The 15,455-nt window shown below is 46.0% G+C and overlaps 1 protein-coding gene across 11 annotated transcripts in view; it reads right to left on the minus strand.

The window, feature by feature from the left end:
• TNRC6A (trinucleotide repeat containing adaptor 6A) overlaps positions 1-15,455 on the minus strand; it is a 78,624-nt gene that overhangs the window by 17,932 nt on the left and 45,237 nt on the right. For 5 of the 11 annotated variants that reach the window (XM_073648317.1, XM_073648314.1, XM_073648319.1 and 2 more), the window contains 4 exons: positions 11,101-11,191; positions 10,883-10,904; positions 3,877-4,188; positions 1,196-1,243 (listed from right to left, as the gene is read on the minus strand). In XM_073648317.1, coding sequence (XP_073504418.1) covers positions 1,196-1,243; positions 3,877-4,188; positions 10,883-10,904; positions 11,101-11,160 — 442 coding nt within the window. In that variant the 5' untranslated portion in view covers positions 11,161-11,191. Of the gene's footprint in view, positions 1-1,195; positions 1,244-3,876; positions 4,189-6,111; positions 6,140-6,250; positions 6,375-10,882; positions 10,905-11,100; positions 11,192-11,738; positions 12,086-13,449; positions 13,542-15,455 lie in introns of those variants that run through there. The other 6 variants (XM_073648316.1, XM_073648315.1, XM_073648313.1 and 3 more) reach the window with 5 other exon arrangements.

Below are 15,455 nucleotides of genomic sequence, written 5' to 3' on the forward strand. Positions count from 1 at the left end.
AACAGACCGCTCGGGAGGAAATGCTTCGCCACAAGATGAAGGCCGCCATAATGAGACGTGAAATGTATGCACAGCTCGTAAACTCCGGCTTGTACAAACAGGCCCCGACGCCGCACAACCACACTCAGAACATCCACAGGAACGTGCAAAACACCAGAGCCCAGAAAACAATCCCGGAAACATCATTAGCCCACCCCAGGCCAAGTCTGGTTGTCAGGACGATGCAAAAAAAAAAAAAAAAAAACAAATAATGCAAAGAAGCGATAAGGATGATGGGTTATGTAGTCATTTCTTCAGGGCTTCCTATTACAGGCGATGCAAACGCAAGGCCTAATGAAGTCCAAAAAAGAAAAATACCAAAACACACAGAAGGGCCTTTCCAATGACAGAATTGTGAATGCAGCTCTGAGGCATCATGCAATTTACTTTTAACAAAGTCATTCCAATTTTTAATGTAAAATGATTATACAAATATAATAATAATACAGCCTCTCTGTATTTAAAGGGGTCATTCCCATCTTCACATATGGAAATTTTGGGACAGTGCTTGTAAAAACAAAAACACTTTTGCCATTTACTCCTCATTAAAAGTTGCAGCCATTTTTTGAGAAACTTGTTTACAGCTAGTTGCCTTGGATACCGACCATCCTTGCTTTTACTGCTCCGAAGCAACAAAAGAAACCTTGTAAGCACTGAGCATGTTCTATTGTCTGGCAGAAGTGGTCGGTCTCCACGGTAACGGGCTGTAAACAAAAGTGTTAATTTATCCAAAACTTAAATTTTCTCCTGTAGAGACGCTGTACTGGAATTGAACACTGTGCTGCTGGGTCTTCCCACAGATCACAACTGATCACTAGAGATCCTGGCAGCGCTGGAGCCATAAAATCAGATTTTCTGTGGCAGATTTCATAAAGCAGATAATCCCAGGAAAATGGTTTGTTTTTTAGACCATTACCTCCTTCATATAAAGATATTAAAAAAAATATATATAGGATTGTGCAAACCAATGCTATTTTGCAAAATGCATTCAGAGCCATGCAAGCAGTTTACAAGCCGCGGGCAGCAGAAGCAGGACGCCGCTAGCACACAGGTCACATGGACGGCAAGCAGCCAATTAACCACAAGCAGGAAGCGCATTATTATTAAAAGAAAAAAAAAAAAGAAAAATCAGGCTTGAAAAAAATACAAAATTCACCTAGCTGATTAGGGGAGTGGCTGACCAAATCCCGAATGGGAGGCATGCCTACGGGAAAGCAAGAAATGGAAAACAAAACGTTATTTCTGTGTCCGGCCGATGCCACAACGGTCAATCCTGATGCAGTAAGAGACAGGAAGCGGCGGATTACATTACAGCAGAGCCCGATACAATTACCGGGTCGCTTACCAAACGTCAGCGGTGAAAGACATTTACTTTCCCAGGAAGTCGGAGGCGCGTCATGCACAAAAATAATTCAGCCTGGCTACTGAGCGCCGTACACCCACTAACCTGACCAACAATGACAACTGGAATCGCGAACATCACTTTACCCAAACGCTAAGGTCTAGAGGTGCCCATACACCTTAGATACTACCTCATACCTTAGATCAGGGGTCCTCAAACTACGGCCCGCGGGCCACATGCGGCCCGCGGAGGATTTTTATCCGGCCCGCCGGGCTGTGAGCAGAGGAGAGCGGTGTCAGCGCCTGCTCCCTCCCGCTCGCTCAGGGCCCCGGCAGCCGGATACTTACCTCTCCTCGTGCCTCCGCTGTCTTCCTGGTGCGCGCTCCCTGTGACGTGTCAGGTCAGAGGGTGCGGTGACGTCTTTACACCGCGCCCTCCCCTGAGCCATCACAGGCAGCGCAGAGCGGAGCGACGCTGGAATACAGACCTGAGCAGCGGCAGCAGGTGAGGAGGAGGGAGGTGAGTATTGCATTTATTTATTTATTTATTTTTTAATGTATGGAGGCATGAGGCATTATAACGGGAGGGGAGTGACATGCTGCATGGGGCATTATAACGGGAGGGGAGTGACATGCTGCATGGGGCATTATAACGGGAGGGGAGTGACATGCTGCATGGGGCATTATAACGGGAGAGTGACATGCTGCATGGGGCATTATAACGGGAGAGTGACATGCTGCATGGGGCATTATAACGGGAGAGTGACATGCTGCATGGGGCATTATAACGGGAGAGTGACATGCTGCATGGGGCATTATAACGGGAGAGTGACATGCTGCATGGGGCATTATATGGGGGGGGGGTGACATCCTGAAAGGGTCATTATAAAGACGGGAGTGATATCTTGCATGGGGCATTATATGGTGGGAGAAAGGGACATCCTGCATGGGGCATTATATGGGGGGTGACATCCTGCATGGGGCATTATAAGGGGGAAATAGCCTGCCTATTGAGGACATTTACCTGCCTACTGAAATACCGGTTTATCTAACTTTACTTGTTCTTCATTTTAAATATTGTATTTGTTCCTGTATTGTTTTTTTACGTCAAAATAAGATGTGCAGTGTGCATAGGAATTTGTTCATAGTTTTTTTAAAAAAACTATATTCCGTCCCTCCAATGGTCTGAGGGATAGTGAACTGGCCCAGTGTTTAAAAAGTTTGAGGACCCCTGCCTTAGATACTAGCATAGTAGGGAGAAAGAGCCTGATTCCAGGGATGTGTCACTTATTAGGCTGTGTGCTGTAGTTGTCAGTGTTTTATCAGCAGGAGATCACCACTAGAGGACTAAGCCAGTCAGGTTGATCTGTGTAATCCCGCCCACTGCACTGATTGGAAGATTCCTGACAAGCTACCAATCAATGATGTGGGCGGGGTCATACAGGGATCAGCATTTGAGCACTGCTACAGTTACAGAAGAAAACAAGGATTTTATCAAAACTGTACCAAGCAGTCCAGTAAGTGATACATTGCTGGAATCAGGCTCTCTGCCCCTACAACACGCTGCTCTCATAAAACCTGCTGATTGAGTCCCTTAAACAACATATCACAAAATAATAAATAAAAAAATGTAGGCTTGCTGGGAGCCCCAATGATCATGGCAATGGGGGTCTCAAACGCCGGTGTGAATGAAATGGCAGTAAGCATGTGCGACCATAACAATTCATTGACTATAGAAGTGTTGGTTGCACACGTTTACCACTGCTTCATTCTCATAAGGGACTTTACGGCCCTCCATTCATGGATTTGATGGGGGTCTCAGCAGACAGATTACCCATTTATCATAGATTAATCATCTACCTGGTAAATAAGTGATAAATGTTAATTAAACAACCCCTTTAATCCAATGTATACGGCAGCCACAACGATTGCAGCATGACAAACACAAACCCAGAGTATATCTGGTCCCAGGAGAATGGAAAATAATTAAGAAAGCAACAGATAACGATATTAAATGAAATAAATACTCCGGGATACCAAACCAACCTGTCCTCAACATTACAACTTTCCTTAATGCACAAAACTACAATAGATGGCAAATCCACCGGAAGAAACAGTCACTTTCCCGAACCACCGGCATCCAATCTGATCCACTCAGGTAAAGAGCATTTCCAGGAGCCGAGATGCCATATATTTCAGCTTCCGAGCACTACACGCATTATATGCCAAGTGCAGGGCCTATATATTATTAATACGTTCATTTAAGCCTCACTACGCTACTTGTCGTAACATCAGAGTACATGGACGGTCTTACCAGCTCATAGCACTAAGCATGTAATAAACAAGGGGACGTCCAAACTTAGGGTCCCACATCCACGGCAAACCTCCTGTAGTGGAGAACCCTAAAACCCGCATATGTTTCATAGTAAATCTCATTTTCCAGCTGCTGCAAAATTCCAACTCCAAAACTTTTCTAGGACATAAACGCTGCGTTACCTGTCTGATTTACGTCCAACGCGTGCTCCTCGCACAGCACAGCGCCGCTCACTGACTCTTGCTTTAATACTTTAGTGGCTAAGCCCAGACTGGCTGCGATGCCGGGAATATGTGGTCCACGCTTCACAAGAGGCTTCTGTTCCTGGTGCCGGAATCGCGGTGGTACTTCACGGGCAGGATAACGTGACACCAGTTGCTGCTGCGGACCGACTGCTGAGGGCTGCTTGGCATTATTATTCTGAATGCTGGTTACGGTGGAAATGCCACTGTTCCCATTGACAGGCTGAGGCTGGCTTAGTATTTGTTCTGGCACTGCACGGGGAACAGAAGGGACAAGAATTAGTCATTATATGGTGTAAATGCAATTCATGAAAACCACCAAACGTACCAACCAGGTCTTAAAGCACCTGTACCACCATCTGCAAGTTGCTTAAAAAAAAATAAAAGGTTTATTATATAAAATAAAAATATTACATTTTTATCATTTTAAATATTTATTTTATATAATAAAAATCTAACAAAATTACATAAAATAAAATTATATAAAATAAAAATATATTTATTATTTTTATATGGTAGTATTTTACACAATTTTTATTATGTAATAACAAATATTTGTTTTTGTTTTTACATTATATAAATTAATAAAAAAAAATATAAAAAATACTTTTGTAATTGAATAAAAAATATTTATATTATTTGTGTTATTACATTATATAATAATAATTCTTTCCTCACCATCCGCGGCTGTTGTATGTTATTGTCTGCAGCCAGTGAGTTGATGGCACAAGCCGCTGAGCTCACAGATTGTCTGCAGCGCTGTTGATTTGATGTGATGTCAGCACTGCAGACAATAACAGGCTCTGGGAGCAGCGACGAAGACTCCGCGCTGAACCAGGGGAGGATGAGTAAAGCACAGTGTGATCCCCTTTAATACATGTGAATGTCCCTATATACTATATAGCTCAATCCTATGTATATTGCACACCCTGAACCTGTTATCCTGGTGATCTGACTTCGGAGAATGGGTATGCAATAATGATGGATATCATACGGAAGCAGACTATGCCATACAGACGGAAAAAAGTTATGCCTTGTCATACTGGTGTATGAGACTCATACCTATGGAAAGGTTCACAATGCATGTCAGTCTGAACTGAACCATTACAGGCCCTTCAGTAACATCCCCCATTGCAGGTGACATTTAATCATGAACGGTTGAATAGATCGGCCCGGTACAACAGCAGCGTCTGTACAAGGCCGAGGTTTCCGTGTTCATTGTATGAATTGTAGAGAATACTGCAGCGAGGGTATAAGCCCAGACACAAAGCACAGTCCTAGCAGGGCAGAGATACCCACAAATCCAGTGCGGCCAGAAAGCCATCGCTCTTCTGTGCCGCTCAGACTCTCCCCAATCATCTCTGCCGAGCGCAAATCTCAAGAACGAAGTGTCAAGGATGCAAGAAAACGCAATTTACACTACTGTGGGCATCAGACGCCATTTATCGGAGGCCTCCGTATTGTGGATGTTAACCACGATATGATCAGATGTCCAGGCTGCCTCTTGTATCCTGAGCTGACGCTCGCTGCCTCCTGCTTCAGGCCGATTACTTTATCTCCTTAAGACCGAGTCTACGCCCAGTAAATCTGGCAATATACCAGGCAACCGCGTCGCTCACAAACACAGCGGAGGCCAAGGGGCTGACCGTACGAAGAGCTGCCCATGTTAATAGGAGGGCAAATTAAACGCAGAGGGTGGAATGCTGCAAACTACAACTCCCAGCATGCCTTATTAAAGGTAGGATGTTTTAATCCTGCAATCTGTAAGCCTGCTGGGAGTTGTAGTTTTGTCCCATGTGCCGGGCTGTAGGTAAACTTTTATAAAAGGCGCTGACTGACTTGCAGCGAAATTTCCATTTGCAGCAGATTATGAGTCAGTGGACAGGCACGCACCGAGTATAAAGTTATGTAAGGAAGCAGCGCGGCATCCCTCCCTCCTGTCAGGTCCGCTCTGCATGTAAACCTCATTACCCTGCAAAAAAAAAAACAACCTGTCCAACGAGGGGACAGAAATCTACAACATAAGCAAAATCTAGCTGATCAGGTCACTGGACATGTCTGGAAAGCTTCACCTTATGCAAAGGGAAAAAAGTAGCGTAAGCGCTCCCACAGGAAGAGACCTGCCAATTCCACCCTTATTAGGATCGCGCCTATAGACCTGAAGGCAGTGCTCACCTATGACGCGCATCGCTGCCCGCGTCCCTCGCGCCAGCGTTTTGTTTGAGTCTTTGCTTTGTGAAAGGCACATTAATAGGAGAAGGAAGAAAAAAAAAACAGAACGGAGACAAAAACAAAAAACAATGTAGACCCAAACCTGACGGAAATCCAAGGAGGAAGCCTGGAAGACACCAATTACAGAGCGGCGACCCAAGGAAAGACGTTTCCAACTCCTGTTGCTTTCCCACTCTGCGGATTTCATGAGAAAATGGAGGAGAAGCATGGTGTCATTTTACTCCTGTGAAAGCCCTGTTTGCCAACTCCTCCTGACGGAGGGGCCCGTTCGGACAAAGTCTCCCTCCCCTCTAGTAAATAACGGCAGCTGTCTGAGCATTAATACTGCTAGTGAAAACAGCTCCGTACAATGGGCGAGGGGGCGCAAACTGCGGGTGACTTGACGCCGCCACCACCGCCGCGCTCCTCTGACGGAGGGGCCCGTTCGGACAAAGTCTCCCTCCCCTCTAGTAAATAACGGCAGCTGTCTGAGCAGTAATACTGCTAGTGAAAACAGCTCCGTACAACGGGCGAGGGGGCGCAAACTGCGGGTGACTTGACGCCGCCACCACCGCCGCGCTCCTCTGAAATTAAGGAGCTTGACAGTTCGGGAATGCTGGGGTAGGGGAGCGCACGGACGACGTCTGGCTGTAGAGGCGGCACACACAATGTGCTGCACTGGAAAATGCACTGCAGAAAAAAGAAAAAAAAAAAAATGTCTGCAGCTTTGGTCACAGCGATCCGCTCTGGAAAATATCTTCAAGTGATTAACTCACTGAGGCCAGGACTGCGGAGCCTGGCTACAGGCGGCCATTGTCAGGGGTGTCGGGCGTTTTATACAGAATTCCCGCACTGAGACTTTAACCCCGTGGAGGCCAAAGGAGACTAGAGTGCGGCTGGCGATGCTACGAGCAACACTGAACTGCATGCCAGCCTAAAACAGGTGGGCTTTTGGTTGGGGGAAAGTAAGCCAATGACAATGGCAGCAGGTACAATGCATTCTGGAAAAAAAAAAAGTGGAAGTTCCAGCTCTGATCGTGCTGGCAAAATGCTGATGAATAGGAACTGCCCACTCAAAAAGTGTTATGCTCTGTAACTTTCGGCGAGTGCTGATACACGGCATGTGATCGTAGAGCTTTCTGCAATTAGCAGCTCCATAGTAAACAGCGATTAGCTCTCAATGGGAAACAAAGAAGTAAAAGTGACAAACATCCCGCACTACATCTGTAATGTGGTCAGCAAGAAAATACAGTCACTCCCAAACAGAGGAATGGCAGGACAACGGCGACGAGCGGCATTCACTCCAACAAAAGGGCTGGCATGAGCGAAAACGGACCCCTAGGGGAGGCAACAAAGGCCGTCCAGCCTCCATACACAAAGCTTAAGGGAAAGGGATATCAGAAGCAGGAAGAGAAGATGGCCGACCGTCCGATGTATATGGGGCCGCCCGACATACAAAGCCAGATATGTTATATGTCTAAAGGTGACCAGAGGGACGCGTCCCCCCACCCCCAAATCAGAACACATGCTGAGACAAGCATTCATGTGTATGGGGGGCAAGGAGACGTTCAGGAGAGGGGAGCTGTATGGCCACCGAAACGCCTGAAGCCTATAAATGGCCATACAGACAACCGCCGACCACTCTCTCCTAATCGCCTCAACTCACAGGCACTCTCTGTTCAGCTGAGCATGTAATGACTGACGGTCTGCTCTCCTCATCTACATGTCTCACACTGGTAACGCCCCCTTTCATTTAAAATACGCTCTAGAGGCGGAGTCTTAGGGAGACCCTTGTCCCGCCCATAGATCTTCAAAGCTCAGTTACAAGTTAAGAAAAACAATGTGGATTTCTCTGGAATAAGACATAGGATCGCAGATATTAAGGTGTGATTTTATTCAGCTCTTATTGACGGCTTAGGAAGGTCGATCCTACTGACAGATTCCCTTTAATGTGTGTGGGTCAGTCAAACCCCCTGATTTGGGTGGAGAGGGATGACAATCTCATGTCCTTAGGTGCTGCAAATCTTGAGGAAAATAAGGGCATGTTCACATACGGCGTGCTTTTTTCCCCCGCATGAAAATGGCAGGCGTTGGTGATTGCAGAAAAAGTGTTGAGTATGTTAGGCGGGTAAAGAAAAATCATGAAAAAAATGTGTCTGTCTGACTAGTCTTGTGTGGCTTGGTCTTTGGCGGCTTATATATTTATTTTATTTTACGTCCGCCCGTTTGTACAATACATTGCAATACCAAAGTGTTGCCCATGGTCAAATGACAGGTCTGTAAACTACCCACAGATTTCAGCGGGGCCTCCTCATGCCACGGCTGTACCATTGGCACCCCGTAATGGCAACCTGGGTGGGCTGGTGGACGAGTGGAAGCACCCTCCCCTATTTAACCACCTAAACGCCATCATTGCTTTGATCGCTGCCATTAAAGCAGGCTCCGGCTGTGTATGGAGCGTGCTACATTTATAGCGAATGTCAGGAAGTCAAAAATAACGTGATCATTTTCCAACATTTGCTACTTTGCTCAGTTTATCTTCGGTGAATGGGCAAATGGGTTTTAGAGCAGGAGGACCTGAGCGGCTCCGTCGTTGGGGTGGCCACTGGGGAAAAGCAGGGACAGGGAATACTATAACTACCAAGGGGATAAATCACCCTAAAAGCTAAATATACAGATAGATGGACGTCCAGAGGTTTATCCTGTGTGCGCGGACGTGCTACAATAGTTATAACCACAGCAGATGAGACATTGCTTTCTATTACATATTGTCGGCTGCCTCTTTCCGCGGTGACTGGATGTTATAACATATTACACAATCGGCCACGGTTCTGATTTATTACAACTAAAACCAGATCTGTCATCTGCAGCTACATATTACCCACGGCCTAAAGCTTTTCATGGAAAGTCAAACAGTGTAAACCTCGTACGGTGATGTAACAGCGAATAATAACAGTCAAGAGACCAGAAAACACACAACTGAGAGAGTCCATTCATCACTGCACAAATAAGCCGCCGAGAGCCGGGAGACCCAGCCGCCGAGAGCCGGGAGACCCAGCCGCCGAGAGCCGGGAGACCCAGCCGTCACCACCGCTCAATGTGACCACTGTGCAACAGCAATTACTGGGCAACCGTATTAGACACCGACATCTTCAGACACATGAAGAATAATAATAATACCAACAAAAACATTCACTAAAATACATGTGTAAAACATCACACTACTTGTACTGATCCGATTATACCCCAGTGCTGCGCGCACTGTTCTGCTGGTGCAGTCACTGTGTACATACATTACGGATCCTGTACTGATCCCGAGTTACATCATGTATTATACCCCAGAGCTGCACTCACTATTCTGCTGGTGCAGTCACTGTGTACATACATTACATTACTTATCCCAGGGCTCGACAAACCCAGGCGCCTGGTCGCCAGTGGCGCCTAGAAAATGTTGCCTGGTGCTTGAGGAGTTGAGAAAAAAAAAAAATTACTCTCAATCCAATCCCACCTCCTGCACGGAGTCATCCAATCGGAGGAAGCAGGGACAGTATCGCTCAGGCCGCCTTCTCCACTTTGCTCCGCCCCCCTTATGCTCCGGGACTGGACAGGGAGAGTTGGGTTACGGGGGAAGGATCGCTGTGGCCGGGGGCCCGTTCTCATCTCCCGCTACCTGTGTAAGTACATACAAAGGCCGTGCTCCCCGGGGAGACGCCGTGTGTGAGGGGGTCTATATGTACATACAGTGTGTGCCCCACCATCCCCCCTCCCCAGCCGCGTACAATGAGGCCGCAGTCGTGCAGCCGCCGCGCTGCACATTCGCTGCCCGTGGTATTGTGTGAGGAAATTCTCGTCTGCTGTGAGTGCGGCGATTGGAACCTGATGGCCGGGAGGGGGTAGCGCTGCACGGCTGCACAACCGCCTGCGGCCGCCAGGTGGCGCTCCGCCGAGTGCTGCGCACAAAGCAGCGCGAGGGGCAGCAAGACAAACATCAGCCTCTGTCCATGGTGATCGCCCGCCGCTGACCCCTCCTCTGTGGCCGCTGAAGCACTGCCCGGTGTGTAATGCTGCAGTGTCCCCAAAATCACATGGCCACACACTACATACGTTACCCAGCAACCCCCTCCAATGTGTGTGTTATTAAAAGGTCTTCATTTTACTTGCAATCATCAGCTGCAGTATATGCAGCACTGTATATACTGCAGTATATATGTATGTACATTGGTGTACATATGTATATCCACCAGTATATATGTATATCGTGCTGTATATACAGCAGTGTCTCTATGTATATACATCATTGTATATATGTATATACACCTGTGTATATATGTATATACCCCAGTCGCTATATCTATATACTATAAAAAATTCTGGCTCCTAAATTCTGAACAACTTTGTCGACCCCTGACTTATCCTGTACTGATCCTGAGTTACATCCTGTATTATACTCCAGAGCTGCACTCACTATTCTGCTGGTGCAGTCACTGTGTACATACATTACATTAGAATTATACAGCCACTTTAAGAAAGCAGAGAATAACAGATGATCTCAGTAAATGGCAGGACTGTAAATGATCGGCTATATTACATTGCAACTCTGAATTATACATTTATGCAAACAGGGAAACAACCAGCATACATAACCCTTTACTCCTAAAAAAAAAAAAAAAAAAAAAAAAAAGAAAGAAAAAAGTTTTCTAACATTTTTGTAGTGAATAGCAAAAGCAGGGCTTACCTTTGTTTATTTGATCAGAGGCCTAGACAGAGGGGAAAAAAAAAAAAAAAAGATTAAAATATTGTGTTATGAATGACATTATCAGATCTTGATGACTGTCTGGGGGGGGGGGGGGCCACAGCCTGCAGTATAGGGGGCAGATCATTCTGCCTTTACAGGTAGAATTGCACAGGGAGACGCATGAGGGAGCAGAGAACAGGTGAGGGAAATCGGCTTACCTTCTTAGAGGCGGCTTCCTTCTTTTTCTTATCGTTCTTTCGGGATTTCTTTTCTTCCATCAACTGTACTTCCTTCACGTGCGCTGTGCCCCTAAAAGCAGAAAAGCGTCACAAACTGTATACGAGACGACACAGGGAGACCAAAACATTGTACAATGCATGGACAGCATTCAGTAGACTTAAAAAGGGAATGGGTCATGAAGACCACCCGAAACACAAACTATTCTCTCTCCACTTGGTTCCAAAGCATTACTAAAATAATTAAATAGAAAAACCCATACACCCCTCCTGGACTATTACCAGTGCCCCTCACAAGGCTACCCGCTTCTTCAGGTGAGGGGCGTCTCAGCTGGATGAAACTAACAGTCTCTTGGTTCTTTCTTCCAGCTAAAATGGATAAGCCACAGACGCCAAGAAAGCAGAGGGGAAAAATTGGTAGCAGAATGGAGGAGATGTATGTATGTGTAATATTGAGGTTGTCTCTTCTCATTTTTAAATATAGCATTACCATGTGCTCAAAGAAAAAAAAAGTGGACACACTTTTTAAATTTATAATTTCCTAGCTGCAAATAAAAATAAAAAAAATAGGGATCAGTCCTAATGTTAGTCGGAGGTGCCAGGTACTAGAAATTGCTCACATTTTCTGAATTTGGCTGCCCCAACGTTTACTTGTGAAATAACGGCGCGATCTCCCCTCGGCAGTACGGCAGAGCAGCGCTCTTAAGATTCTCTCTTCTACTTATTTAGCAATTAATAAGGAGGGAAAACATCTTCATTACACAGCTGAGCGCTCAGAGGAGACCATTCCTCTTTAATTATGAAGGCCTTTAAATTGCCAGGCTCTGAAACCAAAATTGTAGAAAGATTAAGCGTGCCCTTTGATAATTCCCTCCCCTCCATTGCTGGCTGGTCTCCGGACCACTACAATAAGACAATTGTTTCCCCCGTTCCAGGCAGATCTGGAGTAAATAGTCGCATTTAACCACTTGCTGCAAGAGCGGCTCGCCAGAGATTAGACGGGGATTACTGCGAGGTTCGGAGATGGAAATGGCTTGTAGCAGATATTCTGTGGCCGGTACGGGCGTTCCTCCTGGAAATGTCTGGATAATCAGACAGCTGAGTTACCTTGTTGGTGAGGTGTGGACTGTCCACCATGTAGGTAAACTCTCCACTGACAAGGGGTACGGTCATCTTATACATAAGCCAGAGACACTACTTGATCTCAGCCGTTGGACGTCTCTTGCACTCAGGTCCCTTCGCTACGACCTCTGTTTTGATTTTATTGGAGTCTTATCTAAATTCAAAAACGATTATCCCCCCCGTGTGATAGAGCTAAACCCGTACACAGGAAATCAAATGCATAATTTGCTGTCAATTCAGTCCCAGCCTCTCATCTGTGCGGTAATAGCAACCACATATCAGGATCAAAGTCCCAGCGCCGACCCTGCCGTCAGACAATGTACAACTACTAGACAGAAAACACGACAGGGCGATAAGCAATCACAGGTCAGGGCTCCTAATTCAAGACCAATGGCAATGTGAGAGCAATCCTGCAAGACCCCCATACACAATAGACTAAAGTTGACTGAACCTGCAGATATATCAGTAGGAATGGTCAACAGTCTAATGTGTGTGGGGGTCTTCTGACTCTACCCCAACATATAATGTAGATTTCGAAAGGCAGATCTTTTTGTTATCGCGGCGGCTCCCCCCTCAGCAGAGGGGCCAGGAAGCGGCGGCTCCCCCCTCAGCAGAGGGGCCAGGAAGCGGCGGCGGCTCCCACATAGAGAGAACACGAGCGCCAACGTTCCTGTGTATAGCAGACTTGGAAGACACAGCCATCAGCTAAACAACTGTTTGGCCGACAGCCATCTAATGTGTATGGGGGTCTTAGTTTTACAATCAGTGGATGCAAAGATCAGTAATGCTAATACATGGGCTCAATATATAAACACTTATCTGTATAGTCTATGAAGTAACAAGGTTTAGGGCTGACTTTAATAATCGGCTGAGGCTGATCAGATCATTTATGTGAGCCGACAAACCCCATGATTATAGGCAGCATATTGACCAATGTACTACAGTTTACAGAGGGCTGATCGACTTGTCATATCGGCATTGGTTAAGGCCCCATACGTACCTACTTTTAGACAGTGTTAGTAAGTGTGGGCCTGTTTGTTTTGTTTGCTTGGTCTAGATACAGATAAAAAGTCCAAGGGTCGTCTGTTCAGGTTCATTAGCAACAACAAACTGTATCTAGGAACAGATAATGGGCTGATAACAGCGAAGGAGTTAAAGCGCATTAACACCATTTAAACAGTCAACCAATAAATTGCTCCCATAGCTTACCGGGTATGCTTTGGGGGATTTCAGGGAATCAGAGGGGCTTCCTATATAGTTGTTTAAGAATATCCCAGCACAACTCTGGACAGGAGCAGACCCTGCAGAGGGGATGACGATACCCACGGTTATTACATCGCAGTACCCGCCAGCAGAAATCATAGCGCTGCTCTAAACCTTGCATGAAAACCACCAACGCCAGTGTCCGCTTGGCAATAAGCCTGAGGTTTTCCACGGTCTTCACATTTGTACACATGCATGAATATACAGCCGCTATAAAAAGACAAAATCCATGAGTCGCCTGTCACAATTCAGGCAGTATAGTGACATGGGGAAGGGCCAGCTGTGGATACACTCATTCATTGCCAGGAGTAACTGCACAGACTCAATGTAAAGATATTTAAGATTTTGGACTCTTATGTTTGCCATATAAAGAGTTACATGCAGTCGATTATAACAGAAAGCAGCTCCACAACCCAGTACAAAACATGCAGCAATGTAATAAAAGAAAAAAAAATGCTCCAGCGCGGCTCTGATGTGCCCGCCACTCGGGTGTCCAAGTTTTGTCTGTTCCATCTGTGGGGAGAGAGAAGTGTTTTGGGATGAAATGGGTTTTTAGAAAAAAAAAAAAGCCTGTACCCATGCAGGAGCGAATCTACACATGAAGGACGGTGAGATCTGCTGCAAAAGTAGGAAAATGAGAGGATTGCGAGCTCAGATTGCGACACTAATGTTTGTGTATGTGGTCGCATCATTACACAAACCTGCTGGATTGTCGCCCACAAATTGCAAACAACTTTTTCTTTGCGGCATTGACTAATGGCCGTTGCTAAATCCAAAGGCAGAGGATATACGGTGTTGCATTACATATCATATTTAATGATTTCCCATCATGACGCGTTGTAGACTCAGACCTGCAGCTTCTGCAAAACAGTGGCGAACGTTTCCAAAACGTGTTGGATTTTGCAAGTCGTAGACTGCAATACTAGTCACGTGTGTCTCGTCAACTTATTTTTTTTTTTTTTACAGTGAAGCTGCCGCCCAGTCGTACGAAACAAACGTTTTATGGCTACAGGACTTGTATGTTAATTGCCGCCGGAGCCTAGGCTTGTGTGGCTCAGATAACTCATTACTCATCTTCACTTTCTGCAGCAAAAAAAAAACAAAAAACTTCTCTGTCCTTGAAGCTTATCTATGCGATACTATCTAGGGAAGAGATTACAGAAGACTCTGCGGAGGAGCAATATCCCAGGTATAGACTCTGCTCTCCACCAACAACAAGCAACCATCGCAGATTTTTCTTTCTTAGCCCTTTTGTAGAATTTACACAGAGACCATGAATAAATCATTTTACAACTCTGCCTTCTCCATGTCGGCTCAACTTTCACTTTCCTTTCTTGATACGTTTAATATTTTATACTGGTGTCTGTGGCTGCTCGGTAGACAGCGAGCAGTATGGGGCGGGGGAGGGGGCGACCGATAAGGAACAGGTACTCCCATCTCATTTCCATGTCTTTACATTGCAATGGCGACGCTGAGCAGGTCGGCGAGCAGTTCATAAATATGCTAATGCGTGCCAGCGGGATGTATACCGGAACAACGCACCGCCACCAGCACAAAGGACGATAAATAGTGTATACCCGCAATAACAAGTGTCACCCAGTCCTCTACAATAAGGAGACATCAACTAATTACACACAAACTGGAATAAGAGGCGGCTGCTCTAAAAGGTAATTACAGGCAAACGTCGGTGGAAACAGAGCGCCGCTATCACCGACACCGCGAGCTTATCCCCTGCCGAAGGGTCTGCGGGAAAGCAATTAGGGACATTCACATGCAAGATTTGGTGCAGAAAATTCTGCCAATTCCCTCCTCGCTGCTCCAGGTGGTCTTACCAGTTTTTGCGAGGGCGCTCCAGCCGTGAGGGCTGATGTCGGCGACATGCACAAGGCAAAAAGGTTTAATTTCCAGACAGGTCCAGGGAAATTAGTAGCCGAGTATAAGTTACTTTATGG

The sequence above is a fragment of the Phyllobates terribilis genome, unplaced genomic scaffold, assembly GCF_046119375.1.
Source record: "Phyllobates terribilis strain yellow unplaced genomic scaffold, ASM4611937v1 Scaffold_9__5_contigs__length_417890890, whole genome shotgun sequence".
NCBI classification, from domain to species: Eukaryota; Metazoa; Chordata; class Amphibia; order Anura; family Dendrobatidae; genus Phyllobates; species Phyllobates terribilis.